At 47.1% G+C, this 26,551-nt stretch overlaps 8 protein-coding genes across 8 annotated transcripts; 3 read left to right on the plus strand and 5 right to left on the minus strand.

The window, feature by feature from the left end:
- Nucleotides 1-2,400: 2,400 nt before the first annotated feature.
- On the minus strand, nucleotides 2,401-2,709 carry EV420DRAFT_1222057 (uncharacterized protein; the record flags this gene model as incomplete). The annotated part of the gene is made up of 1 exon (XM_060466467.1): nucleotides 2,401-2,709. A coding segment is annotated over one exon (309 nt), but the record flags the coding sequence as incomplete, so codon positions are not given.
- A 259-nt stretch (nucleotides 2,710-2,968) lies between these two features.
- EV420DRAFT_1579334 (fungal-specific transcription factor domain-containing protein) lies at nucleotides 2,969-6,664 on the minus strand. Its single transcript, XM_060474589.1, has 15 exons — nucleotides 6,490-6,664; nucleotides 6,104-6,186; nucleotides 6,034-6,053; nucleotides 5,927-5,986; nucleotides 5,819-5,873; nucleotides 5,448-5,768; nucleotides 5,040-5,390; nucleotides 4,835-4,992; nucleotides 4,715-4,783; nucleotides 4,387-4,667; nucleotides 4,115-4,338; nucleotides 3,933-4,066; nucleotides 3,646-3,806; nucleotides 3,395-3,587; nucleotides 2,969-3,334 (listed from the first exon to the last, which is right to left on the minus strand). The coding sequence occupies exons 1-15, from the start codon at nucleotides 6,572-6,574 to the stop codon at nucleotides 3,274-3,276; spliced, it is 2,256 nt and encodes a 751-aa protein (XP_060324082.1). The 5' UTR covers nucleotides 6,575-6,664; the 3' UTR covers nucleotides 2,969-3,273.
- Nucleotides 6,665-7,069: 405 nt separating this feature from the next.
- EV420DRAFT_1084471 (uncharacterized protein) lies at nucleotides 7,070-8,184 on the plus strand. Its single transcript, XM_060465745.1, has 4 exons — nucleotides 7,070-7,213; nucleotides 7,265-7,431; nucleotides 7,482-7,744; nucleotides 7,800-8,184. The coding sequence occupies exons 1-4, from the start codon at nucleotides 7,163-7,165 to the stop codon at nucleotides 7,883-7,885; spliced, it is 567 nt and encodes a 188-aa protein (XP_060324083.1). The 5' UTR covers nucleotides 7,070-7,162; the 3' UTR covers nucleotides 7,886-8,184.
- Nucleotides 7,917-9,398, minus strand: EV420DRAFT_1084466 (Alpha/Beta hydrolase protein). The gene is made up of 5 exons (XM_060465744.1): nucleotides 8,990-9,398; nucleotides 8,809-8,932; nucleotides 8,534-8,755; nucleotides 8,380-8,482; nucleotides 7,917-8,329 (listed from the first exon to the last, which is right to left on the minus strand). Exons 1-5 carry the CDS (start codon nucleotides 9,307-9,309, stop codon nucleotides 8,118-8,120), a joined length of 981 nt encoding a protein of 326 aa, XP_060324084.1. The 5' UTR covers nucleotides 9,310-9,398; the 3' UTR covers nucleotides 7,917-8,117.
- Nucleotides 9,399-12,538: 3,140 nt separating this feature from the next.
- On the minus strand, nucleotides 12,539-12,951 carry EV420DRAFT_1485490 (uncharacterized protein; the record flags this gene model as incomplete). Its single annotated transcript, XM_060470221.1, has 2 exons — nucleotides 12,539-12,840; nucleotides 12,891-12,951. 2 exons carry the CDS (start codon nucleotides 12,949-12,951, stop codon nucleotides 12,539-12,541), a joined length of 363 nt encoding a protein of 120 aa, XP_060324085.1.
- A 3,924-nt stretch (nucleotides 12,952-16,875) lies between these two features.
- On the plus strand, nucleotides 16,876-17,419 carry EV420DRAFT_1485491 (uncharacterized protein; the record flags this gene model as incomplete). Its single annotated transcript, XM_060470222.1, has 4 exons — nucleotides 16,876-17,057; nucleotides 17,116-17,161; nucleotides 17,221-17,340; nucleotides 17,396-17,419. The coding sequence occupies 4 exons, from the start codon at nucleotides 16,876-16,878 to the stop codon at nucleotides 17,417-17,419; spliced, it is 372 nt and encodes a 123-aa protein (XP_060324086.1).
- A 1,397-nt stretch (nucleotides 17,420-18,816) lies between these two features.
- Nucleotides 18,817-20,787, minus strand: EV420DRAFT_1084639 (uncharacterized protein). Its single transcript, XM_060465746.1, has 3 exons — nucleotides 20,705-20,787; nucleotides 19,240-20,651; nucleotides 18,817-19,193 (listed from the first exon to the last, which is right to left on the minus strand). Exons 2-3 carry the CDS (start codon nucleotides 20,603-20,605, stop codon nucleotides 19,153-19,155), a joined length of 1,407 nt encoding a protein of 468 aa, XP_060324087.1. The 5' UTR covers nucleotides 20,606-20,651; nucleotides 20,705-20,787; the 3' UTR covers nucleotides 18,817-19,152.
- A 1,445-nt stretch (nucleotides 20,788-22,232) lies between these two features.
- EV420DRAFT_1579388 (fungal-specific transcription factor domain-containing protein) lies at nucleotides 22,233-25,802 on the plus strand. Its single transcript, XM_060474590.1, has 16 exons — nucleotides 22,233-22,438; nucleotides 22,584-22,590; nucleotides 22,736-22,818; nucleotides 22,870-22,889; nucleotides 22,938-22,997; nucleotides 23,052-23,106; nucleotides 23,155-23,472; nucleotides 23,530-23,880; nucleotides 23,931-24,088; nucleotides 24,148-24,216; nucleotides 24,267-24,547; nucleotides 24,596-24,819; nucleotides 24,870-25,003; nucleotides 25,058-25,081; nucleotides 25,136-25,546; nucleotides 25,607-25,802. Exons 1-16 carry the CDS (start codon nucleotides 22,355-22,357, stop codon nucleotides 25,668-25,670), a joined length of 2,343 nt encoding a protein of 780 aa, XP_060324088.1. The 5' UTR covers nucleotides 22,233-22,354; the 3' UTR covers nucleotides 25,671-25,802.
- The last annotated feature ends 749 nt before the right edge of the window (nucleotides 25,803-26,551 follow it).

Below are 26,551 nucleotides of genomic sequence, written 5' to 3' on the forward strand. Positions count from 1 at the left end.
GACGGTGGATTTAGGATCCTTGGCTAGGCATCTAAGAAGCTAGTACGTACCACTGCTGCCTGTACCAAGACTACAAGCGGGAGTCACAGTGCCATACTTCATATCCTGGTTAGCTTATCTTCCGACAAGATCCAGTCCGCGGTTCATAAGAATCAGTATTCCCATGCTAACTTTGGATCTTTGAAGTGAGAGATCTCAGTACGACAGGTAATAAGCCAGCGCGTAGATGCTCACTATCATACCCGTCGCCCTTCCGAATCTAGTACATCAAACCAACTATGAAGACTTATTAAAGACAGGCGAAGATTCTACTAGAGCATGCGGGTGCCGAAGACTAGTATCCGCGTTAGAACATAGCATATCCATCATTAGAAGAGCGCACCTTTTCGTAATGGTCTGGCATAGATGTTAGGAAAAAATAACTTGAAGTGCACTCAGTGCATCCAAACCGACTAGTTATCAGATACGACGACAAAAAAAGACGCCTATATGTATCCTAGAACTGCAACGCCAGGCCTCCGGTGTTTCATACCGAACACAATGTTTCCGTCGATACGTCACTTGAATTTTGGGGTGATGATGACAAGATTGAAGAAGTTCAAGCACGACAGGCGGCGCTTGCACGTGCACAAGAATCCGGTCCACGGACCGGTTTTCCTAGTCGAACTCTTTCGCCCACGACCAACCCCCGACGTTGGATTCTTCTACCGCAGCACGGGCCTGGAAATTAGACGGACTCTTAAGAACTACATGCAGAGCTCAAGAGTAGCAGCGGAAGCCAAGCGTTAGCAGGGAAAGGAAGCACTACCATGTAAGCAGTCATAAAGTTTCCGTCGAAGTACGTGTAGTAATCCACGATGAGATTATCCTTTATATCATCATCCTGCTGGCAAAAATATCAAGATATACAGCACCATTCTTGTCGAATCCCTGACGTATTACCGCCTCGCGCATGAATCCAATCACAGGCTACTCAATGCGAATCGTACGACCACACGGGGCGACCGTTCAAACCATTGTTCTTCCACTTCTCGAATGCCGTCCATCCACAAAAATAAATCAACCGTAATAGTCGGTATGAAGGTGCTGCAGGGTTTGCTAAGTTGTGCTATGAATCAGAGGAAAACTACTCTCCCTACCCTTTCGTACACATCTATTATCATACGATTCAGCAAAGGCAATTTACTTGTGAAATAAAACCCTGAACTTCACCTTCGAGTATGATGGTTATATCTAATCCTTCCAGTTTTAAAGTTTTAAGACGATCGATGTGGGACAGAGCTATGAGATTTCTCGTGGATCGTCCACCTTCATCCTCCGCTGTTTCATCGTCATAATTACTTTCAATGCCAGCTTTGAAGCACCTGAGGATAACTCGACGCAATCCAGATCCCGAGGGATTATTCCAACGGCTGTCGATCAGTGTGACGAGTGTTGCATCCATAGTCCGGAAATCACTTGGGAAGAATGCATACATCTTCAAATCCAAAACGGCCAAGTTTGAAAGCAACATATCCGATCCCGTGGGTCCGACCGAAGCGAGGCATTTGAAGAATTTCTCCTCTTCCCTTCTATATGTCACCGTATCCACCATGAACAACACAAGTTTACTGAGGCTATGCAGAGATGAGAAAACCTGTGCGGGGTTCGAAAGCACTTTCGACATGTTTTGAGCTTCGAGGGACTGTAACTGGTATCCAGATTGGGTAATAAATTGAGAGAATGATGCCGCAGAGAAATCATATTCGTAACTTGAAAACGATATGTGCTCCAGCAAGGGACAGATAAGAAAGGGTAGTAGCTTTGAAGAGTTGATGGTAAGCGAACGCAGTTTCGGTAGAGTCAACGGGTTGGGGAATCCGGAGTTGTTCGCGAGTTTGAAGTCGGTACCTGCCTCCAATACCTCGACATTAGGAAATTGGCAAAGAATATGGATACTTAATATCAGGTCTCTCGCCCCTAACGATGTTGCCAAGTGTATGATCTGCGGCGACTGACCCAGGGAAGTGTTATGGCGGTAGTCATACTCAAACAGATGGAATGTGAGGAATTTTAGGCTAGGTGCCGCATCGTTAAATGCTTTTAAGGTAGTAGCCATGTTGTCGTACGGTACCGAGCCTAGATCAAGTGATATCAGGGACGGTAAATGAAGTGGAGGACCATTCGTCCAGAAAGAAGGGTCTCCCAAAGGTTCGTCCAGACGGACGGCTTCCCATCGCAATGAGTGGCGAACCAAGCCCTGGATGATAGATCTAGGCATCCTGCTCGGCACCCTCAACTCCAGAGATAACTTGTTTTGAAGACTTCGCTCGAGTGCTTGCCTAATAACTTGATTCCGATACCTTCGTTCCATCTTAAGTTCCATGTGAGGTTTAAAGATGACCACAATTTGGGGGAATTCTAAGCAATGTCGCGCCATCGGCGACAAACTCCCCCTATCACTCGGGGCTCACAATTGCAAGATCCAAAGACCCTATACGGGCTCGTGCACGAGAAGAGGAATATTTTGTTCGAAATTTCTGGAGGAAGAGCGTGGACGGGCGGATTAAGTGACACATGGGCGTTGATAAATTCGCGGACCTTGTTACGTTGAGATTCGGCCTCCTTTACAGTTGAAATCAAATCGTGAATGATGGAGTCGTATTGGGACAGCTCCATACGAGCTTCCTTAATAAGAGAATCGATGGATTGTTTGAGTGATTCTGGAGAGTCCGGAGGTAGGACAGATCCTATCAGGGTTTTATAGGGGGGAGGTCTAGCGATCCCGCCACTTTTCAATAAGCGCAGATGGCAGGGAGAACAAGGAGGCGACGTTTGAGCCATAGTGCATAAGATCAATGATGTGTACTGCTTAGACATACTGACTGAGCAGATTTGTCTTCTATAAGGAGACGCACCAACTGCTGTCGGCCGTTAACTGGTTTGAGTGGGTTGAAGCCAAAGTGTCACTTATTTTGCCTACTAGTAACTCGTAGGCGGTGTTGTTCATTTATAGGGCTACAAAGGAGGGGAATAATGCACCAAATATGACGGATTAACGGTCGTCAGGGCCTGTAACGTCGAGGTTTGAGCAGAGTTTCATATGCATTACACAGCCACCGGTGGCAATAACTGAGCGGGGCTTCAGTTCTACATCCTTGTTTAAGTTGACAAAAGATTCTATCATCCCGGTGCTACACAAAGAGAACTATAATACAGTCGCATTAGTACATACACCTGCATTGATAATGAGAAATACGGTAAAATGCGAGTGACCTTCGGCTATAAGACTTGTCAAGGTTGTCCATTAGTTCCGGGCGTCATGTTGGAAACATACGCGTCCCACTCAGAGAAGCTACAGATCACAATACGTCAACAAACCTCGCCAAAAGTTAGATAAGGAGGGATATCCTACCCGAAACCAAGAAGTGCGTCATTCCACATATTGATGGCGCTGTTCCCCAGCCCTGCCGACAACCCCGAATCCATATTAAGAAATGGCAGTTGAGGAGAACTTTGAAATGCAGGATACGCTCCATTTGTCCAGCCTAAGGGAATACCAGTGCCGAGCTGGGTCGCCGTGTAGCCGTCAGAGTATGTTTGCTCAACTGAAAGGTAAGCGTTCATCAATACATATTCAAGACCGAGGGGGAAAGGTTTGTCTACCAAAGGGTTGAACTCCTTGAAGAATGGTAGTTCGTGGCACAGTGTCGTACGGACTCCGCGGAGGAGCAGTTGGAGAGAGAGTAGCCATTTCTTGACGGTGTGTTGGGGGAACGGTAGACACTTTTGCGTTCTCCACTGAAGCTATGGCCTTGAAAATATTGCTGAGCGCTTCTCAGTGGACACGCAAATACAAATCTTCGAAGCACTTACAGTGAACGACCAGCTACGTTCCACCTATCGTCGAGCAACATTAATTTCACCTAAGTACGGAAGAGTCTAACACGCACGTATCGGCTGCATCTTCGAAGGTGGCCAGACACAATTCAAATCCTGCTAGGTCCTTTGCATTGGGAGCATGGCCTGCTTGTCTGCTGCTCCAGATATTCATAGCGAACACGGCGCCAGAGGTAAAGGTGCCCATCTGCATACAAGGTAAATCCACAGAAACGAAGAAAGGTTTGATGCGTACAATTATGTGAGGAGTGACGGTCTTCATTCTAGTCATGTGGACCTCGAGGATCCGAGTACAAGATCTGGCCGCACTCGTACAGATAGCGAGGGAAGGTATAGATAAGGGTGAGTCTGTATGTAGGAAGGGTCGATGTATGAGAATCTGGGCCATATAGTAGATGCTATACAAAGCGGCGGATTGATATAAGAATATTCCATTCTCGCGTTTGGGATCCCAGCGTACTAAAATCGAGTCAACAAGACATCGAACAAGAATTAATGGATACATACAATGATCAGGGATTGAGTCCGCCCATGCATTCATGGATGAATCTATATCAGCAACCAATCGCTGCTCCCATCCTTCGCCTGTTAATCCCAACACATCCCGACCTTTCTTGATGGAATATAACGTCCTCACGGCAAAGGACATTATTTCACTTAATTTTATCGAAGCGTTGAAATAGCTGATTATTGACGGCTTGTCTGTCGGTTGATTGAAATGTACTTGGCCATCTGGAGCTATCTCCCAATATTCGTCGTCACATTCGATTGGCGGCTCTAGGTCGAAGCTTTTGCACATCATTTAGAGAAATGTCATAATCATGGAACAACGTACTCCTCTTCTTGTACCAGCGTGGGCCGTCCAATATATAGACTCGTGAGTCTATCGAATACGACAAGTGCCCTATGTGTAATTTTATCAGTATCTCTTCTGACAAAAAAAGAGCAAGTATACCAAAAGGATCGCTTTTTGAGTTCGTCGTCGACTGTTAACTTGTGACCTTCAGGCTTCCGTCTATGTAGCCCTATTTCTATTGCAGAACGTAACCCAATCCCAATCATTGTCCAGCTGAACTGAGGAATAGAAGTTCCAATCGCGTATATGGCCCCGAGCTGTCAGTGGCTTAGCCTGGTGGCAGCAAAGCAAAAAAAGAGCATACAGCAGCGAACTGGAGTTCATACAAGGAGGCAGGAGTATATATCGCATTTTTGAAGATGCGAACCTGTTCGAAGAATCTCCATCCAGAAGAAAGTCTGGAGCTGGGACTTGCCAATACACGCGGGTCATCAGAATATCGCGAAGCAACTGCCAAGACAAGAAGTAACGCAGCACCGAAATTATAGTCTCGCAAATGCAGTCCTTCCTCAACGTGCTTTTGGAATGTAGGCCGGTGCAGAATAGGAATAATGGGGTTGATTGTTTCGAAAAAAATGGCAACGAGGCTCTGGATGAGGTCATTGTCGGGATATACATAATGAGGAGTTTCGGCGTCAGCTGTTGCTCGTTCCCACTGCCAGAGTCAAGGTCAGTAAGTACAAAAGAGATACAGAGCTGAGACAGGACCCACAGGCTGCAAATTGAAGTGATCCCGTAACTGTATCATATTGTCGCTGCCGGTGAACTTCTTTTTGATAGATAGGGCGCTGGTAAGCAGCGAAAAGCTACTTGATGGTCCAAAATACCTCTGGCCGAAGTGGTTGCCATGATGAAGAGACAAATTTTTCATATTTTCCAGGAGATCTGGATGCGAAAAGTCCTCTTCGGGTTCGGCTACTTCAGATGATTCGCTCGGTTGTCGGGAAGTACTTGATTGCGAGTATATTGGCATGTAATCGGGTGAGATCTCTCGCACCACTCCTCCTTCCGGTAGAATGGCATCCGGATTGAGCTATGATGACTTAGGAAACGTCGGAAACGATAATAGAAAAAAATTCGCACCTCTTTTAGCATAGTCTCCAGCATTTTCACACGACGTTCCAAAGTCTGTACATGGCTGTTAACCCTTTCGTTATTTCAAGCAGAAACAAATGGTACGTGACAACGCGCCTCGTGTCAGAATCTTGTCTCTCTGTATATGAAGCGATAGGAAAAGGTTCTTGGGCATGGCTGCAAGAATTAGTGTTACGTTGAGCGTAGATACAGATAAAACCGACATTGGCTTTGGCCCACGTTTCTGGAAGTGATCCTTTACACCGTGAAATCCATAAAAGACTGACAGCGTACCTTGATTAAGTCCGTATGTGAGCAGTTTGCTTCGAACGCGACACAGTTTGAACAACGATTTCCCGGAGCGGTAGCGCTATCGCCTGTACAGAGAGCGTTTCGTAATTTATTAAAGCTAAGAAAAGCTCATAATTATACATTTAACTAGAAGAGATAGATCAGCAACAGAAAATAGCACTTAGTAGAAACAAAATTATCGCTGTGCTGGCAGTCCGAGATAACCGCTTGAGACGCGCTTCTCCAACGTCATTAGTGGACGATGCGCAGCAAAAGGTGTGTCGACTCTGCGGAGAGTCCAGCGCCCGACACTGCCGAAACGCGTCGCCATCACGGATTTCGGCACGTATTCGAGTCAAACGTGTATCCACATTGTTAAGTGAACTTACTTTTCTTTCTACGGCACCTGTCGCATGCGCCAGCCAATCTCCTCTTCTTAGAAGGTATTGCCTGAGTACCGTCATCGTCCGTCATGATAGTCTCGATAGTGAAAGGGGTGGTTCATGTTTGGAGAGACAAAACGTCAATTGAATTTCTGTTACGCATCAGTCACGTGAAGTTACGTCACTCCGATCGTCTAACGGAGTCTTGGCATCCTCAGCGGCCCGAGTTCCGATTCCAACCGAAGCATTCATGAGCATGCCGGACATTTAATCCTCTACTTGCTGCGTATGCGCATTATCTTTTCAGCGCCAGTCAGCCATGCAAGGTGGTTTTGGAACTCAGTATGACTGGTTCATCTATTCAGCTTTCTTTTCTGCTGAATTGCTTAAATTTAGAGCCATTCAACGCGGGACCAGGTTGGGACCAAGCCTTTACAAGAAGGGAGAACCCAGGTCTTGGTATCTCGTATATCTACATATACTTATGCGGTAGGAAGGCAGTGCGAATGGCGATGATTATGAAACGCGCGAGCTACAGCCTATTTAGGGCGTTGCACTGGTCTTCCCCGGACCATGAGCACTGCATCCATCGCAGCCCTTATAGCACTCGCATACAGATCCAACATCTCCACAGTTATCCTTCTTCTCTCCCTTGTCCCTCCACATTTGAACTGCAGTCATGCGTTGGCATCATTTCCTCTGCTGCTTGCCCCTCCGTCTAGGTGTTTTGGTAAGCATTTTCTCCCCCCTATAATTGTTAACCAATCTGAATTTCTGTCAGGTTATTGCAGCTTTGACTCTTGCCGGTAGCACTCTTGTCGCTGTAGGCGCTTGGATAAATGTTCACAACATCATCAACCATACACTTGAGCTCTCGAAAACCGCAGAAATAACGGTGTACATCGTCGCTGCTGTGTATACTCTTGTTGCCATTACATCTCTCCTTGGGTGAGTATCCCCCCATTGAAGTCTCTATACTTGGGCTGACGTATATACAGGCTAGTAGGCGCCTTGACCGCGAGGCCAGGCCTCGTATCTACCTTCAACAGTCTGCAAATAGGATCATTCATCATCAGTTTGGCGATTGGTGCATACTCGTTATACCTTCTGTTCAGCAACAAATACGAGATCGACACCTCTAATTGCATAAACTCTGTCGATGCTAGCGCCGATACCGCCAAGCAAGTCTGCGACACAGCGCTTAAAGTATCAAAGGCTGTTGTTGTAGTCATCTACGGCATAATATGGCTCGTTCAATTCTGTTCGTGGACCTCTAATATCCTCTGGACAAATTTCTGACCCCCTTGTTCTTGCAGATGGGCTCTTTATCGTGCGTAGCTACGTTCGGGAACTGGAGGAGAAAAGGTTCGCGAGGTACAAGTACGTGACAGTCGCACCATGAGACTTTTCGTGCTACTTGCATTGTAAATTTTACGGATACCAATGGACGCATCATGTAACACGAGTAGAACACATGTTTTCTGATCGACATCCATGCCTGAGCACAAAGGCGGCCTCTGCCGAATTAAGCCCTAATCCGCCTTGAGTCCTGCACGAGTGATATATATTGTGCCTCATCGTTAGTGTACAACTTTCGTCTTCTTTGACATTATATTTCAAGATCATGACTACAATTACAGTGCCTTCAGCCAAGTCAACAAATCCCGGTTGACTGCATCTTTCGCCTCCCACATCACCCAGTGACAGCCTTCATATTCATGAATAGTCGCGTTCTTACATTTTGCAACGGTCCCCGCTTTGTTGACGGCGTTAAGAGCGACGAAGTCTTTCAGTGCACCACCGTAGAAAACTGGCTTCGTAACCTCAAGGTTTTTCTCCGGGGCAGCTGTAATCGTGATGAATAAAGAGCATTCAAGAGATGGTCAGCCAGCACACCTTTGTTATCCTCGGCATCGATCTCCGAGGTCATGATCTTGTACCAGTTTAGACAACTGGCCATGCCACCGTCAAGGAGTTCTTTCTTGTGGAAGTCCTTTTCCTATATAGTAGATGAGATACATGCATTAAGAACATGAGTATTATGACGAACCTCCTCGGTGATGTATGAAGCCAACGGAACGTCGGTCTTGCCTTGCAATAGATACGCTTTCAAAGCGCCGGTAGGCGCGAAATCGGAGATCATCAACTTTGGGTCATGAGCGTACAAGAGTCGTAAGAACGGCTCCATATTGTCCTCGATGATCTTGTCGGCACCCTCTGAAGAGAAGAAGGACCAGTATCCGAAGAGTTCGTAACCGAAAGTTTTCTTAGACTGCAATATGATTTGGGTTATTATATCCTGCAAAGATGGAAGAGTATACTTACGAGGTCCAGGAACTGCTCGTAATTACTTTCCGTACTCGGCGGGAAATATCCGACGGCCAAGAGGCCGAACGCGACGAATCGATCAGGGTAGTAATTAGCAAGACGGCTGATGATCTTGCAGCCCCTTCAGGATGATGAGAAGAACGCTCAGGTCACAAAGTGATCTTAACAAAGAACGAACCAATCATGTCCAATGGCGACCACCTGGGTAGCATTCTCCCCATCTACTAGCTCCACTAGATCTTTCGTAAGAATGGTCGACCTGTAATCCGCGAGATCGACAGGCTTCGAGGATCCTCCAAAGCCAAGCATATCTGGGACTATGAGCCCATAACCCTCACTGAGAAAGAAAGGAACCTGGTGTCGCCAATCGAACGAGGTGCTGGGAAAGCCGTGCAAAAAAAGCAGGTATGGTTTGGCGTTATCCTTTGGGGGGGAGAAGAAGTAGTGGTAGGTATGGCCGTGAGAGGTCGTGAAGTCTTTGTATAGGGAGGAATCCATGATGAGCTTTAGACGCCGTGACGAATCCTACGTTGATTTATATACGTGGCTATCCGGGAAACAGCGAACAGGAGGGAGGTATGCAAATCACGGTGTCCTGGCTGCCCCGGGTCGCACGAGGCAGCGCCGGTAACGTTACTTACCCGTCTATCCGGCGGTCGAAGTACCAGAAGCGGACTCAAGGTAAAGAAGTCTGACTTGGGAACGACGAGCTGGCGGCATTTCGGTCCGATAGCCTATGAGCTAGTTTTAGATGCAACGTTACAGTGTTCAAGTTCTGTACATGCCGAAATCTTGCAAACGACCGAACACAAGAGTAAATTCTTTGAGGCCTGCTATTTTCGAAGAAAATGTGAAGGTAAACACCCGAATAGGTGGTTGCAAATTGCGACTTACTGCAGAATATAGGCTAGATTATCCATACACTAGATATGCTTCACCTCGAAGAAAATTGTTTTGTTGTGTCAAGGATGGCGAGAGAGGCGCCCACCAGTCTAGGTACAAAATGAGTCAATGCAAGTCTCGGTACTAACAGATGTTTCTTGCTGGTTTATTGACTAGAGAGTGCCCACCCTTCTCCCGTTCCATGCCCCCACGCAAAATTTCTCTCCTACGCGCTACTGTCCAGATGGAATGACTTCCTGGTGTCTCCGAATGTTCCGATGTTGAGGTAGATGAAAGCGACTATCGACACATGTAAATATGTAGTGGCATATTTATCCTGGCGCGAGGGTTGCTATACGAAAACCGATGGGAATGGTTGGTAGCGAAGTCTCGGGGGAGGAAAGGAAAAACGTTGAGTCGGACAACGGACGGACCTTCCGACGAGCCTATCAACGGGCCGGGCCGGCAGCTTGGAAGGGACCAAGGGCCGGTGCATCTTTCTTCTCGCTACATGTTTTCTTTGGTTGTGTTCAATTACCGACCGTTATCATCTATTCTGCACCTCAAAAATTTTACAGCGTCCATCGAGACTAAGAAAGCATATTAGTAACGAGGAGTTCTCCAGCGGTTCAACTTTTTGGCAAATGTGGTTACGCATCTCGCCATCGACAGTATCCCAATTGGTTTCCTTTGTGGCTTGACAGCGCTAGCCGAATTTCTGGGCGAACACGACGATTTGTGGATGTTCCTCGCTGCCTTTTTTCCACTTCAAATTATCGGGAAAAAACTTGGACGCTGTCCGTCACTATCAGAGTCATTTTTACGGTCCGTAGTGCAATTCCGTTCCATTGACGCCACGACTGGGATCCAAATGGAGACTAGACAGCAGAGCCGGCGACAGGCACAGTTGATAACACGGTGATATGTTGGACCAAAGAAGACACAAGGTGAGAATGTCATTCATTAAAGCTGACATCGGACATCTAGGTCCAGAACTTTGCCCTCGGTACCGAGATGACTCACTTAAATAGGGTGCTAACCTCAAGGCGCGGTATACTAGCAAGGCCGAAGACTTCCCTGCGTACCCGTGACGATGTCCCTTACTTTGAATCACCAAGTTACGACCCTTGTCTAACAAACCTTAAAATCCTTGTTTGAGCCCCAATGAACTAGCCGATATCAGTTAAATTGCGAGGGCCTGGAGCGAGAAAAAACAGGATGCCATGCCCCACGATATGATCAATTGTCGAGTCATAGATTTCGATGACTGCACAGAAGAATATAGTACTGCAGATGGTTTATATGTGGAAACCTGTGATAAAAAGAACGTGATATCGGCGCGAAAGCGAATGGCAGTGAACTCCGAAGCAGGACATAAAAAACGATATAGAGGAGAAGCGGACAATATAGCAATTGTAAGAACGGCTAAGGTCAGAAATAAGGGGAAGGTATCGGGAACTTTCGCCACAGACACTGGACCAATGGCGACGGAGGTTTTATCCATGCATAAATTCTCCAGATCCGACCGCGAAGCCATAGTTCGTCATTTCATTCGAAGACATGAGCTTGTCAAGCCTCTGAAGTGCTCCCGCCATAGAGGGTCTTGCAAGAGGGTCTTCTGACATCATGTCGAGCAGAAGAGGCCTAAAATCATCCAGTCCTTGATAGGGCTGATCGTGGCATGGGTCAATGGGTATGCAAATATAGTCATCAATAGATCCTCACCTCACAAAGTTTGAAGAATGTGGTGCCAGTGTCATAATTTGAACGGATTGCATGGAAAACCAAGAGAGAACTCCGGCGAACTCTTCACACCGCAACGTAAAGGCCTCTTCGCCAAGGCACTCTCCTTGCCTTCCGGGTATTCTTGAGTGCTCTCAAAGTCAATATAATATCGGACGGGTCCGACGCGGCATCGCAGGCGAGTTGGAAGGGACCAGTGGACGCCATCATAGCTCAGTTCATCTGCAAATTGGTAGCCTCTCAAAAAACCTTCGAGGAGTTCATAAGGAAGTTGAGCAGGTTCATGTCACTACAAAATGCCGATTCAGCTGCGTAAGATCAGGAACTTGATACATTTACACATGAGTTATATTGAGGCTATGCATAAAATCGAGACCCTATAAAAAGGTTGGAGGAGAAATGGACCAGGAAAGAGATACTTGCCTCTAGAAGCTGACGAAAGGCGTTGACAAATTCGGACCGGCAATGGAACGGTGGGGAGTAAAAGTCTTTGAGCATTGGTATGACCATGCTCAAATGTTGGTCGGTGGTTGAGCCACAAGTCCAGATCACGCCGCCATTACTCGTTTATCTCCAGATCGAGGATCCGATCGGCCGAACAAGGCGAGAAAATCTCTGGAACGGTTCTTTGAGTTTTCTGTTGCTACTGGATGAGTCAGTCCTCTAAGGTATCCCAATTCCACGTCGCTCGTACCAGCTAGCTTCGTGTTTGCGTGTTTGTGAACTCGGCCCGATAATCATAAAATAATCTCAGCATCGGCATAACCATAAGAAAGACGGTCATCAAGGACGGGAACAGTATAGCTTCGTCGTTCATGCACAAGTTCTGAGCTGCAAAGATGTTTCACCATGAAGACCTCGGTTCGAGACTTCGAGCGACGTGAACTTTGGCTCAAGGTAACATCCACTGGGAGGACGCCCGGTGTCTGAACCAATAAGTGTAGGAAGGCAATTAAAATTTATAGCTTGGGTATTCTTTCACGTACTGGACGTCTCAAACGATGCGCAAGGCTACCACTTTGGCACTTCTTTATTCCGCCGTCTTTTTTACAGTGCTTCCGGAAAACCTTGAGAATCGATCGCATTTTTTTTTATGTATTACTCAAATAGGAAATATACACTTCATAGCTCCCACCACGATTACAGCTGCTTTCTGTATTATATCTTGCCCATGCCCTACCGATACATCAGTCCCGACCTCAAAGAGTGTGCTCTGCATCTTTGGGAACTTGGTTGGGCAAAGGAGCTCATTATTGAGAGCCTTGCTGTTTCCCAAGCTAGCCTGTATAGGTGGAACGACATTTTTCTTGAATACGGCACTTGGTGCAGTAGTCGTGCTAGACCCAACCTTCTTGCCGCCTCGGGATTTCACTCTTTTTGGTGCATAAGCAAACCATTTGGAATCTGATGGACATTCATGTCATTTAAGCCTTGATTATGGACCAGCAACTCACATTTTGGGTCCTGAGATATTTCCCGGATGTCCTGGTCTATCTCTTCACATGCAGAGGGCATAATATGAGCATAAAGGAACAGAGAGAAGCGAAGTCGTCGTGGAAAGAAGGCAAGAAAGGGTCTTTCCTAATTGAGTAACACAAAAAAATAAACGCGATCGATTCTCAAGGTTTTCCGGAAGTGCTGTAATCCAAGATCATGTCGAGCGACTCGAGCCAGGGTCGAAATTGAGTAGTAGCGGGGTCATAGCATGTTGCTTAGCGAGAACTGGTAAAAAAGGATGACGCTTTACCCAGAAATGTTTTGGAAAAGTTATATCGTCAGAGACGCAGTGCTGGTCCGCCTAGTCGGGTGGAGAGTGGAGACAGTCGGCATCTCGGCACTTACGTACGTAACACCGGCCCGCCAATTGGCGTTTCTGAGTCCTGCACCGACACCACGACTACAGTGAATGGCACGCGCGTTCAATCGTTACATATCTAATGGTATGTCCCGGTAGCTCGATGTGCGTTTGAAAAGGATGCATCGCACTGGGAAGCCGTCAGGGAAGTTAAAGGCAGCTGAACTCGGAGACTCGATATAGGCTATAGCCCTGATTCGTCGGAAGAAATGTTTCGTTTAAAGGTAGTGTACAATCAACAAATAGTCTGTTGAAGGATTACGCGGCTGTTACGCCCAAGTGTCAGCCGAAATCTATTTCTTTTAGTACCGAATGTTTGGTATTCCAACAAGAGAACACGTTGATGGCGCTGGGATGATCATTCGCAACAGTATTGAGATGGCTGAGAGGAAGAAAGAAGGCAGATGAATTGCGCTTCCTGCCGTTCCGTCTGATTTTGACTTCTGTAGTTCTGCGATGCTGACGCATCGCCCTCTATCATATCCTGATCGGCACGACAATTTACAACTAATACCATACACGAGCACCTTTCCCTTAGAACACTGGACCAAGAACCTTGTCTGCAGATGAGTTTAGGACTCCAGGACGCGCAAAAGGAATTGGCGACCTTCTCAAGTTCAGAAATGACAGGACGGTCAATGATTTTATTTAGTTTATCGCCTATGGTGCGCTAAAAATTTTAACATGGAAAGGTCAGAATGCTTCCTAATGATGGTCTTTTCATTTCAGATCAACATTCAATGGGTCAATATTCGAGGGCACTTTATTTATTTGCGAGCTTTAGAACGGTAGACTCATCTTACTGGCAGATGGCAGCACAAAATAACCTTGCCTCAAACAATAGATATCTCACTGTAAGTACTTATTGTGTCTCTGGTAGTGTAACGGTCAGTTCACTTTGTGTATGACAGTTGGGTTCGACTCCCACCGGGCGACTTTCATTGGAGGATCACTGGCTTTTTTGTTCTTTCACCGACTGTCTCCGTATGTTACAATCAATGTGGGACCCAAGTAACCGTGTACATTGTTACAAGCTGACAACAGTCAACAACAGCCAACGATGGTTGAATATTCGAGCCATCACATCATAGGTGACTTCACTGGTGATTATTGCCTTTATCAATGAAACCAGAATCGTCGTTATTCGAGGCTGATTTATGTGCACCGCCGTCGCAGCTCGTAATTTAGCCTCAAACTATCCTTTTCCCAACGTGCCGCCCGATCCTGAGTTCAACACTTAGCACTAATAAGAGTCGGCTGTTCCCGAGTCGATTGCCAATTTGGTAAGGACTAACCTGCTTCGAACTACGACAGTCATTGACCCCCTCATTATATTCGTTTCCCAGAGATAGTGCATAATACGAAGACTTTTTGGTCTCGCTCGCGACTCGCCTATGTATTCGAGCACTACATGCCTATGGAGCCCATGACAGATCGTTCTTCAACTGCCTGCTTCACATATGTCTGACGTCCAAATACCACATCACGGTCTCGGTCACACAAACCTTGTTCTTCCCAGATACGAGAAAATACTGGTCCGGAGAGTCATTCGAAAAGTCAGCTGTACACAGTGGCTACCTCTAGAACGCCGACATGGGAGGTTCATCTTCACCAATTTCGGTTTTTCTCTTCCGAAAATACTTAGCATTCGAGAGAGGGATTATCATAGCTAATTGCGATCGATCCTCGACGACCGGCTTTTACTGTGCGATGAAACCATTTGTTGTTCTTTAGACCTCCAGTCGACCCGATCCTCTCGACATTGGCATCGATGTACCAATCTCGCTGGAATGTTTTTGTCGCACCGTTGCATTGGGTATTCTTGTTCTCCCGGGTACGCGTCGTGTTTGGCTATCCTTTCAGTAGTTTATATGTATCTCCTTGCGCATTTAGCCCCCGGGCGTCTTTGCCTTGTACCCGAGGATATCCACGATCCTCCTAGTGACCAAACCTATCTACCAGGGTTTTTATATCTCGCTGATGGAAACATCTTTGCTAGTCATTTGGCCCCTGCTCTGCAGTCATTGGTACACATTTCAAGCCGAGACTCTAACACTCTGATCCAATGGGTCTTGTTCTTTGTTTCGATGTCCGCCGGTGACGGGGGATTCCATTCTTCCTGTGCTTATGACTATCGCCTAGATTTCAATGCTATGTCGTTCGATTTTTCGGGCCGATGTTCGAATACGCGGCTCCTATCAGACAACTTTTCTTGCTACTTCAAGTTACCCATCATCTTACACCCCCACGACCAACCGTAAGTTACATTGTTCCTTACATTCGGTCGAATCTTAGTTAACTCCGAGCTGCCATCAGCGTCCATACCGTGATATCAGGAGGCGCCGAGCAGCCGGAGTCACACTGCCCCTCTTTCCATTTAACGCGCTTGTATTTCTAGCATGCAAAGAAGTTACAATCTCGTCACTCACAAAGATCACTGTTGGCCCTGCGTGTGATCGATGCGCATTAACTGTGCCGTATATCTACCGTGCAAGGGGGATCCTGATATTGTGATGGCGGAACCTGGGTAGAGTTCTAGAAAGAAGGTCCATGCAACATCATCACGTCACTTCTTTCTCACCAAAGATTCTCTCGATCAATGTTACCCTTCACTCATCAAGTACGGGAATGATAAAACTCCGCTCTTCCTTGCAACTGAAACTGTTGGTATTCAGTCATTGAATCAATATCGGCCATTGTCGGGTTGGAGGATTACACAAACTGCCTTACTCTCCGGTGCATGATGACTTTCTCCTCTCTCTCCTGCAGTTGTCTAACGAGGCACGTTTTGGCTGTCAGTCGAAGATGAATGATGATATGGCCGCCAGCGGTGTCGCGCTTAGCCTATGTCAAATTCAACAAGAAGAACTACCGCGCTAAGACCGTTGCTCTGTTGTAAGCAGACTCAATTTTACCATTCGACTTGACACTCCACGAATTTCAAGTTTCGGCGATCTTTTACCTTGACTAACGACAAGGGGAGATTCATCATGGTCGCAATTCTTAATTATGGATACAATGTTGGTCTCTATCACAACCATCGCATGGCGGGCTTCTTATCCCGTAGATTGAACTTAGATCACTTGTTCCAAGTTATTTGCATCTGAATCTGCTCATGGGTCGAGAACGTTCGTGATATTGGTGAGCAATTTGTCGTGTTCTTCTTTCATAATAGTTTTTATCCTTCTATGCTTTGTGACATGTCGGGAGGTAAACTTAAATCCGCTTTCCACCCGTCGATCCCTACGCGCAGTTTTCGAGATGGTTGGTGAAGATCCCCCACAGCGCAGCAACAAGCTGGCGATCCTGATGCGATCCTGAGAATTTTGAAACGCGCTTATTCACGGTACACACAGGGATACACTGAATACTGTGCAGGTACCATCTTTGCATCCTCCACGCTACATCCACCCCCCAACACCGCCCATCAAAACGCCCTGGTCCTAAACATGACATCGACTTTGAAATTGCCGAGGCGTTCGTGTGTTATCCCTTGATCGGTGGAAATCTATCCGCGTTTTCGTCACATATAAAAGGACCGCCCTGCACGTTAGTTGCTTTCTAGCTCGGCCGTTCATCCTACCATGCGATTCACTAGCTGCCTCTCTCTCCTCGCGCTCGTGTCTGCCGTCGTAGCGGGTGGCTCCTACCCGTCCTCAACACCCGGCCATGGGTGGCTTTGCCCAGACCACGATGGCCACGGCAATTGGAAAGCCGGCTGGGGATGTGATGCCCCGCCTTACAAGGGACCTCACTTTGGCTGCACGTAAGTCTCTTGCGCTCATCCTTCCAGCTTCAGCCCTCTTATTCTTGTATTCTCATAGATTCCGCACGGGCTCGACGGGGTGGTATTCGTGCTCGTTCGATGCCGTGAGCTTTATAATCGTGAACTCATTTCCAAGCCCGGTCTGATGGCAATTTGTGATTAGAACTCTGGAAAATGTGCTGATGGCCAAGACTCGAGGTGCCCGTCGTCTGCCTCGTACTCGGGCAGGAAGAAGAGGGACCCGGAGGCTGCACCAGCGCCCGTTCCTGTCTTTCGTGGATCGGTGAGCTTTGTTCTTTCTTGGTAATTTTTTTTTGGATTAAACACGGTCTGTTCAGAGCGAGGCTGCCCGTCTTGTTTAAGGGACAGTAAATAACTTGGACTTTTTGCATTTGGACTACTTGTAGCATTCACATTTTTTATTACAACCGAAAACCCATTCATTACCCGTCACTTTCCTTTTGCGTATTTACATTTTTATATTGGCGGGGAGTTTATAGACATTTTATCCTTACTTGAGTTGCTTACGATTTGGCTTGGGCGCGTGTTTTTAGCTTTGGTCACGGAGAATTTTAATTCTTACTGTTATTCGGGTGCCTTGTGTCAAGACGACGCTGAGAGCAGATGTCACAGGATGAAGGCGCGGTCATCGCGATAGGTCTGTTATCACCGCTGCGTCTCTTCATCTCCGTGGCAAATGAATTCACTAGCCTACTTGATAATCTAGGCTCGACCTCCAAGGCGTCAACGTTGACACTAGTTGGACATGAGGCAAAACAAGCCGTCCAGTTCGAATTGATTACTGACATCACGTACACCGCGTGTTGTGATAGATCTTCGAGTCACGCAAATAAGGGCGGGTCGTACCCTTTCATGCCCAGATTCAAATAAACTTTCAAATGCATTCACGACATCCCACTAAAAACACACGTAGGCGCAGCATATGCGCAGAATCATCAGAGTTTGAACACACGCCATGGACGACGACTTACTCGACCCAGGAAGTTTGTTCCTACTCGGTGGAAAACAAAGTTAGCCGGAAGCAGCGTGTGCGTATCTTAGACAAGCGCACCCGTTGAGTGTATTAGCTTCCCCTGCGAATCGCTTGCCAGTTCATAGCCTACTGGATAGCACACATTCCTAGTTGATTTGGAGACCCCGTCCCGCACCTGTTCCCATATAGGCTCGATCAGATTTCGATGGAGAGAGCGGTAACAGCGGGACCCGCATCAGTGTGGTTACAACCGAAGGGCCCCACCCCGAATATGAAGTTGATTATTAATGTCCGACTCCTCAAAGGCTTCAACATGCCGCAGATTTGTAGTAAGTATTTGAATGAACGACGTTATGAAGCCGAGGAAATGAGGTAATTACCACAGGTATTACAGGTATGCGATTCACGGGCAGGGCGTCGACAAAGATTTATAGAAGCCTCTAATCGGAAAGGAGCGCGTTCCCATACTACGCCGCCGATGCATATTCCTGAAAGAACGCATCCACCTGGTCCTCGGGGATATGCACCGGCATGGACGTATTCAGTGGTCGTGCCTGCAAAACGTGAGTTTCTCATGGGCGGAAGCAGCCAGAACGAGAAGGCACCACCATTAACTATGTCACAGGTAACTATGAGCAAGATCTCGTGCCTGTAGTGAGTCGAGGTTGGTTTAAGATACAGTTGGAGTTCGAGATCGTTTCAGTGGATGACGAGCATGGGCCGCTGCGATGTGGAAGCTCAGCTGCGTAGATTATTGGGAGCATGCAAAAGCAGAGGTTAGAATGAGCGGGACAAGCCTGTACACTTTATCTCCTGTACGGGCGATGATATCGTCGTCTGGCATGCCTCGTCGAGATGATTGCTAGCGATGCCGAGTCCTTTCGATCTTCAAAGTCTCGAGACCACCTACGGGACATCGCTTCAAATATTCAGAAGCCCAGTTGACGAGCATGTGCAACGATAGCCGCTTCTATCATGATTGGTTCGATAAATCCCGCGAAGCCGGCTTCGTCGCAGCTGTAGCTGTACTTCAGGGAAAGTAAAGGAGCATGTTCCAGGTCCTACAAAACAGTCTGTACAGTCTGTCCAATGCGCTTTGTATCATAGAAAAACGCAATCCTTGCGCCGTCCATTTGTATTCTCTATACAGGATGTCAGCGAATGCGAGACGGTGAGATGAAGAATTACCTTGTTCAACAATGATAGATAGATCTAATCCCTCGGCCTTGAACGCTTTCAGACAATCGATGTTAGACAAAGCTCTAAGGTTTCGGGCAGTCTGGTCTCCTAGCTCCTCTTTTCCACCAACCCCTTCAACACCAGCTTTACAGCACCTGATACAGACCTGACGCAGTTGGGGAACCTGTGATCCTCGGGGGATAATCCGACGTTCATCAATAATCCTAACCAATAGCTCCCCTATTTCTTCGGATAGGGCTTCTCCTGTAAAAAGCTCCTGTACCTTCAACTCCAAAACGTTCAGGTTGGGGAGCGTGGAGTTCATGTCGTCCAAGCCAAGACACTCTAGGAGTTCCAGCGTATCCGTGCCGTAATATTCCATGTCGAGATGCAATTTGCACAGGTGTGGCATGCACGAGAAAAGGTCCTTTGGGTGCTCTAGTTGACACATTAGCCAAATGTGAAGAGAGTGCAGACGGCACCCAGAACGAGCGAGTTGTGAAAGGGTAGGTACAGAAAGTGGTATATCGTATCGTGGAAGGATTGACAGGTGTTCCAGCACTGGATAGTCGAGGTAATTTAGCAACTGAGGAGACTTGACGCTGAACGAACGGAGTTTCCGGAGCGTCACAGTGGTGTTGCCTGAATCTGGGTTGAGTATAGTCTCTTCCCTCAACGTTTCGAGGTTTGGGCAGAGCCGAAGAACCTCAATGCTCGCCTCCATCGAAGAATCCCCCGTCAGCCCAAGCGACATGGATAAACGCGTAAGCTGCCACCACGGTGCTTGTATTACACTTGGGTCGAAATCAGATGATGGTGTGTTGTGGAAGTGGAATACAACAGATCTGAGGTTCGGCGCGATTTTGAACATGCTCAGCTTGGTGATGAGGTCTTCTACGGAATGTTGCCGACCCAAGACAAGTGATTTTAACGATGGCAAATGGAGCGGAGGGAGATTTTGTGGCGCTGATTGTGTCCTAGGAAGAGTGGGTAGATGAACATCTTCCCACTGAGACGAATGCTGGACCAGAGCCTTGAATATGGAAGAGGGAAAATCATCGGATAAAAATATCGTCATGGTCAGTCCGCGTCGTCCAGTTTGCTGAAGCGTGTCCAGGAGCAGTTTCGCTCCGACGACTTCTTGCCTATTTTCTGGCCAATGCACCATAAAGGACGACCACAGAGCGGGGCAGTTCTGTGCGATGTCGCGCCATAGTCGACAGACCCTCACCAGTAGCTGTGGCCCACGATATAGATGTCCAAAAATCCTATAAGGCCTTTCAATTACGAGGAGAAATATTTCTGAAAGAATTTCAGGGGGAAGAGATTCAATGGGTGGGTGAGGCGACTCTTGGGTCTCAACTTCAGCTAACATAGAGACGCTTTGTGTATGGCAGAATAGAATTTTTTCTGGCTGGTACCTTGAACTTCATGAGTCGGGGCATCGTTAACAAGTAAAACAATAAGTACCCACCTTGTGTTGTCTTTCCAAGAGAAAAATATAATCGCCGTTGATGATGCCGGTTCGAGGTGACGTTGGGACGAGATATTGTTGGCAATGACCAAGCCGATGCCAAAAAAATGAATCGCGTGATGGTTCCTTGGTTGTGCCTGTTCGGACATATCGGGCCGAGTCCTAACGCGCCTTCTTCTACACCTCTCCGACAAGATATCCAAGGGGGATAAAATGTACGGCGAGTCCGATCCGTGCCTCCTGCACCATTATGATTCAATAGGTCAGTTAAACTCCTACTTATGAGTCTGTGGTGGCATAAACACCGTAAATTTGTCGAGCACTTTGATCTATCCTCCATTGGTACCGCTTCAAGACATTTATTTCTTCCTGTAAATGAAGGAAGTTGTATGAAGAGACTTTCCGACAACACAATTTTGAGGATCACAGTAGTGCAAGCGCGACTGGAGATCTACGTGAGCAACGGCAGGGCGGCCAGGCGCATCTTTTGGCACGAAGCACTAATTAACTCTGGCTGGTTTTCACTTTCTATGCAACTTAACCTTGGTCTCTTTTAGAATAAAGGTTCTTTGCTTTGATTCAGCTCCTACTATTTGCCTACTAGTCGTTACTGGAGTGAAGGATGCACGAGACTGCATTACTTTTCCGTTCGCTACTTTGGCTAAACTTTTGCTCAGCTGCGTATTTAACCAACGCAGGACTTGCGACAGCGTCTAAATCCCATTATGTACGCCCTTACAAAAACTTCATGGCCGATCCACTACTATTTCTTGTCCCAAAAATATGCTGGTCACTTGCTTTTCCTTTACGGCTACCTCATCACCTTCAAGTGGCGGCGTCACCAAGCTGCCGTCTTTGACAATGAAAATTACAGTCTCTCACAGTTCAAGACAGCCTGGCTACGGGGGATCTTCGAAGCCTGTCGATCCCGCCGACTACCGGTCGAGCGTTCTTACCAAAGATCCATCAGAGCTAATACTTAGATGCGGAGAGTATTTCCCGTATTGTTGCCATTGGACGCAACTGATTCGTGTTCTAACTTAAATCACTTATTGTCAACGTTCTCTTCTCATCAATCTGGGGGTTGTAAGATCATCAGCTGTCTAGCCAATCATTACGCTATTCGATCCATCGCGTTTGGCTTCCTGGCCACCGGATCTTTCCCGCAGAGCACAGAAAAAGAACCGATGCAGGCATTGACATGCTCTTCTATGCCTGCAGGCACAATAACCCAAAGGATCTTGCGGTCCAAGAAAATTTTCGTTAGAACTCTTCGTATACGAGACCTTCTTCTCGGATAGTGCCGACAAGATCATCAACGACAATGTGGAGTCATTCTTGGTCTTGTACATGCAGGAACCAAAGTTAACGGACGTCCCGCCTCATCATCATGGTTGACTGTCATTCGCGGACTGCCTGATCCCAAGTGGTCCCTTGGAGAGCATTCAAAGTAGGGCAAATCAAGCAAACGATAGCAAAGCGACAGTCTATCACCTTGACAAGCAGAATCTTCATGTTACTTTCACTGACAAGGTGTTCCAGTCGCCGTTAATCTCGGAATTTCGGACCGTCAATGCCAGGCCGAGGTGATCGAAGGATACTGCCGCATATGGCTGACGTATTTCCTGACGTTTGTTTGGACTCCTCATCATGTTCGACTACAACAGTTTTCGAGAAGTACCTTCTGCGAAGAAGAGACTGGCCGGTGCATGTGATAGGTGTCGTCAAAAGAAAGGTGAGTTTGCTCAAAGAATGTCACGTCGGTGTGGTGCGGCGGCCGTGCCTGGTATTGGACTTGTATCTGCCGAAGTCCGGGCATGACGACGCTTCATGCGTTTCACAGATTTTTCACAGAACTCTGTCCAAAACGCAGTGATCTGTTAAATTTTTGGCCTAGGGACCTTTGTCTTTTTCACGATGGATTAGTCTCGAACCTGAGATCTGAGAAGCTGACTGTTTTTTTTTCCCAGTTAAATGTATTCTCGTCGGCGTTTCTCACCTTGAAGAAATTCAGAAATCTTTTCTCCACAGGCCATAGGGCTACCGCGCAAGAGAACAATTGTTCAAATTGTGTCGCATCCAATACAAAGTGCACGCATACAGATTTAATCAAGGTACGCCTTCATTCTCCGTTGGAATTCGCGACGTCATCTTATTCTGTACAGAGACGTGGGTCAATGCCAAGGTTCTTTTTATCCGTGTCGACACTCAAATTGAGCACTTACTCTGGTAGTTATACACAGGATTCCCTTGCTACCGCTTCGAGCTCAAAGAGACATGGGCCTCACCTTAGGTATGCTTCCCACGTACCGCTAGATCTCATATATACTAATAAGATAGCCATCAGGTACGTACACAGCCTGGAACGGCGCGTGAATCAGCTGGAGTGTATGCTCAAAGAGGTGCAAATGTTCTTATTTTAGTCTAGGACCTTCTCTGAGTTTCCGTAGCTCAATCCGAACGTTCATCAATCAGAAGAAATGGCAGGGCGAGAGACCTCGCCTGAACGTCCGCCGATATCCATGTGCGCCCCTACGTCTCGACAAGTGAGCCAATCATCCGAGATTACCGAGTCAGAGGATTTTTCACACCCGGACATCATGAAAAGTTTAAAAAGATTGGCGCCTCACCATTTCGAGAGCTTTAGCCAGAGGTATTTCGGACGTTCAAGCACTTTTTCACTCCTTACAGATGCCATATATATCAAGAAGAAGTCTACAGGCGACGAGAATATGATACAATTTCGAGAGCATTTCGATCTACAGCCTGTGTGTTTCACCTTCGAGTCTTTTGTTTTCACAATTCACGAACCTTGACTCCCTTAGTGGGAACGGGCAACAGCCGACGCTGAGACTCCTCGTTATGTGTATCCCGACAATGACCTCATCCAGAGCCTCGTTGCTATCTATTTCGAAACAATTAATCCAGTCGTTCCAGTTCTGCATCGGCCTACTTTCGAAAAGCAAGTTGACGAAGGATTACATTTGCGAGACCATGATTTCGGCGCTGCATTACTGCTTGTCCTGGCAGTGGCTTCGCGATATTCTGACGACCCACGAGTTTTGGCAAATCCAAGTTCCAAGCTTTCTTCGGGATGGAGATTCTTCGAACAGGTCCATATCTACAAGAAAGCAGGTTACGATCCTCCATGCTTGTACGAGCTTCAGGTCGCTGTGGTAAGTCAGAATGCCCTCTAGCTCCGTCTAACTAAGGGTCGCCCTGATAGCTCGGGGCTGTATACGCCCTTGGGACTTCTGTTCCCGAGTTGAGCTGGACCATGATCGGGGTTGGACTACGTTCTGCGATAGCTATAGGGCTACATAGACGAAAGACGGGAGGCTGCAAGTTCACGGTGGACGACGAGCTTAAGAAGCGGTCGTTTTGGTAGGCCTATTCTTGTTCAAGCTGCTGTCAACGCGGGATGCTGATGAGATTCTACACAGGGTGCTTGTTGTACTCGATAGGCTCCTAGGACTATATGTTGGATATCCTGCCATGATACAAGACGAGGAGTACGTTGTTTCCACAGATTATGAGGCTGTTGTTCAACAAATCGTTTCAGGTTGGACCTAGAAATGCCAGTTGAGTGTGACGACGACTATTGGGAGGTAGCTCCAGACGGCCAAGTACGTTTCAATCAACCCTCTGACGAACCTTCACAAATCAGCTATATCAACGCTGTGATACGGTTAACCGAAATAATGTCCGTTGTCATGAAGACATTGTGTTCTATTAAGAAAGCTCGAGCCATGTCGGGTCTCACGGGGAAGAGCTGGGAGCAGCGGCTAGTTGCCGAGTTGGATTCCTCTCTGAATGCGTGGGTGGACTCGATCCCCGATCATTGTGTGTATCTAATAATCCCTGTTCGACATCTTATTGACTCCGTCTTAGTACGTTGGGATCCCAAACGTGAGAATGGATTATTCTTGTATCAATCCGCATCCCTGTACAGCATCTACTATATGGTCCAGATACTCATACACTGCCCCTTCCTACGCAAAGACTCGTCTTTGTCCGTGCCTTCTCTCATTATTTGCACAAATGCGGCGAGGGCGTGCACTCGAATCATCGAAGTTCACATGACCAGGATAAGGACTGTCAATCCCCAGATAGTTGTACGTGTCTAATCGCTCCTCTCTTTATATTGATTTACGCCTAAGGGTAGATGGGCGCGTTCACCTCCGGCACTGTGTTCGCTATGAATATCTGGAGCGTCAAACGGGCGGGTCATGCTCTTAACGCAAAGGACCTTGCAGGATTTGAACTGTGTCTAGCCGCCCTCGAAAACGCTGCCCATACGTGCGTCTTGGGTCTTACGAGACTTTGATGGAACTAACCTTGTTCAACCGACAGGTGGAATATCAAAGGGGGCGTGCTGTGAGTTTATTGTGAAAGCTCGCGTTGACAGGACCGTTTTTGATGGGCTTGTAGCCTCTTGTTCAAGGCCCTGACTTTCGTAGAGAGCTCTAAAACATTACATGATTCCACGGTACCCCCGACACGACTTTACGAGAACGTGGCTGTTGCTCCAGCTGCTTCTATATGGAGCCCGTATGATGCCATGCCACAAAATGCACTTCCTCAAAGTATTCAGCCCTTCTGTACTTTTGTGTTGTTCTGTCCGTTTGATTATCAATTAACGAGACCTGACTTCTTAGGTGAACAAGTATACTCGGAAAATAACTTGGCGAATCAGCTGGGCGCCGGCCTGCCGTTTGGCTGGGCACATGAACCTTTCCTTGGGTTCTCAAGCTCAGTCCAGCCGCTATATCTTAACATGGAATCGGAGTTTTCCAGAGAACCGACTATCGACACATGGACCGACGCGCCTCTTGGGTTCAGGTAAGAAATTTCTCTGCGCCTGTCTTTTGGTGACGCTTATTGATGTGTCGTAACCCGTAGTTTATCGGAGTGGAACGCCTTTGTTACAGGCATGGAACCCGAAGCTAGTGAATGGCCCTCATAAATCTTACAGCGATGCCAGTACCAACATGTCTTGATTGTATTTTTCACGGTACATGCAGATGTATATACAAGTAACGATGTATCATAGTTCTCTTTGTATGATATAGGAAACCTAGCCCTGGACATTTCGTGCACAACTCTACAGGTTTCTGTGCAGGACGATAGTCTTAGTTTCAGCTGACTTCGACATAACTCGCGTACTGCATGCAGTATTTTCCTCGTGTCGGCGTCCGCTAAGGCATCGTTTAACGAAGAGATGCAAAAAGTACACTATTTACTTCCCTTTGGATTCGCTCTTTGTTCAACTTTATTGGTGCCATATTTCAACAAATGAAGTGCGATTTCATCTACTTATTCCTCCGCATCGCCACTGTCCAGGGAAGAACTCACAGAGAACATTTTGTTCACATTGATTGAGAGGTGCCATAACATCCCCTCAGAGTCAATCGGTTCAGACTCGAATAAGGCTGCGACGGCGTCTCCCGGTGGACCATGTCGTGTAATCCTACCTACCTACGAGAGTCGCACCGACTCGTCACACGTCAACATTCATCATGAATCAAATTGGCGGAGTAGGCACAATGTCTCCTCACAAGTCTCACGGCGGCAGATTCGGACAAGACCTCACTCACGTAGAACCAGATAATATTTCCGTGCAAATTCATCAGCGTGTCTTCCTTGAGGTAGCCGGCGCCAAAGTGAAAAGACAAAAAGTTTTCAAGACATCTCCGAAATGATAGTGATCTCTGAGGGAGTCGATCCCTGGATGCGATGTATGCCAACCATTGCACTAACAGATATCATGGTGGGGTAGGAGTATACCGTGACCGCATTAGACATTGTCAGCTGAAGCCAAATTCTTTTCGATGGGAGAATGAATAT

The sequence above is a fragment of the Desarmillaria tabescens genome (assembly GCF_030435595.1).
Source record: "Desarmillaria tabescens strain CCBAS 213 chromosome Unknown EV420scaffold_67, whole genome shotgun sequence".
NCBI classification, from domain to species: Eukaryota; Fungi; Basidiomycota; class Agaricomycetes; order Agaricales; family Physalacriaceae; genus Desarmillaria; species Desarmillaria tabescens.

What these genes read in the sequence shown, in the direction of transcription:
- EV420DRAFT_1579334 (XM_060474589.1), bottom strand. Translation starts at nt 6,574, where the DNA reads ATGACGGACGATGACGGTACTCAGGCAATACCTTCTAAGAAGAGGAGA. An exon ending in CTCAAAAAGCGATCCTTTTG is followed by an intron (nt 4,784 to 4,834) that starts GTATACTTGCTC and finishes AATTACACATAG; the next exon opens with GGCACTTGTCGTATTCGATA. An exon ending in GACGCACTTCTTGGTTTCGG is followed by an intron (nt 3,335 to 3,394) that starts GTAGGATATCCC and finishes TGTGATCTGTAG; the next exon opens with CTTCTCTGAGTGGGACGCGT.
- EV420DRAFT_1084471 (XM_060465745.1), top strand. Translation starts at nt 7,163, where the DNA reads ATGCGTTGGCATCATTTCCTCTGCTGCTTGCCCCTCCGTCTAGGTGTT. An exon ending in CCCTCCGTCTAGGTGTTTTG is followed by an intron (nt 7,214 to 7,264) that starts GTAAGCATTTTC and finishes AATTTCTGTCAG; the next exon opens with GTTATTGCAGCTTTGACTCT. An exon ending in AATATGGCTCGTTCAATTCT is followed by an intron (nt 7,745 to 7,799) that starts GTTCGTGGACCT and finishes TTGTTCTTGCAG; the next exon opens with ATGGGCTCTTTATCGTGCGT.
- EV420DRAFT_1084466 (XM_060465744.1), bottom strand. Translation starts at nt 9,309, where the DNA reads ATGGATTCCTCCCTATACAAAGACTTCACGACCTCTCACGGCCATACC. An exon ending in ACGAGCAGTTCCTGGACCTC is followed by an intron (nt 8,756 to 8,808) that starts GTAAGTATACTC and finishes ATCATATTGCAG; the next exon opens with TCTAAGAAAACTTTCGGTTA. An exon ending in CTTCATACATCACCGAGGAG is followed by an intron (nt 8,483 to 8,533) that starts GTTCGTCATAAT and finishes TCTACTATATAG; the next exon opens with GAAAAGGACTTCCACAAGAA.
- EV420DRAFT_1084639 (XM_060465746.1), bottom strand. Translation starts at nt 20,605, where the DNA reads ATGTTAGCTGAAGTTGAGACCCAAGAGTCGCCTCACCCACCCATTGAA. An exon ending in ATCTATCATTGTTGAACAAG is followed by an intron (nt 19,194 to 19,239) that starts GTAATTCTTCAT and finishes CATCCTGTATAG; the next exon opens with AGAATACAAATGGACGGCGC.
- EV420DRAFT_1579388 (XM_060474590.1), top strand. Translation starts at nt 22,355, where the DNA reads ATGTTCGACTACAACAGTTTTCGAGAAGTACCTTCTGCGAAGAAGAGA. An exon ending in ACGAGCTTCAGGTCGCTGTG is followed by an intron (nt 23,881 to 23,930) that starts GTAAGTCAGAAT and finishes TCGCCCTGATAG; the next exon opens with CTCGGGGCTGTATACGCCCT. An exon ending in CTGTCAATCCCCAGATAGTT is followed by an intron (nt 24,820 to 24,869) that starts GTACGTGTCTAA and finishes GCCTAAGGGTAG; the next exon opens with ATGGGCGCGTTCACCTCCGG.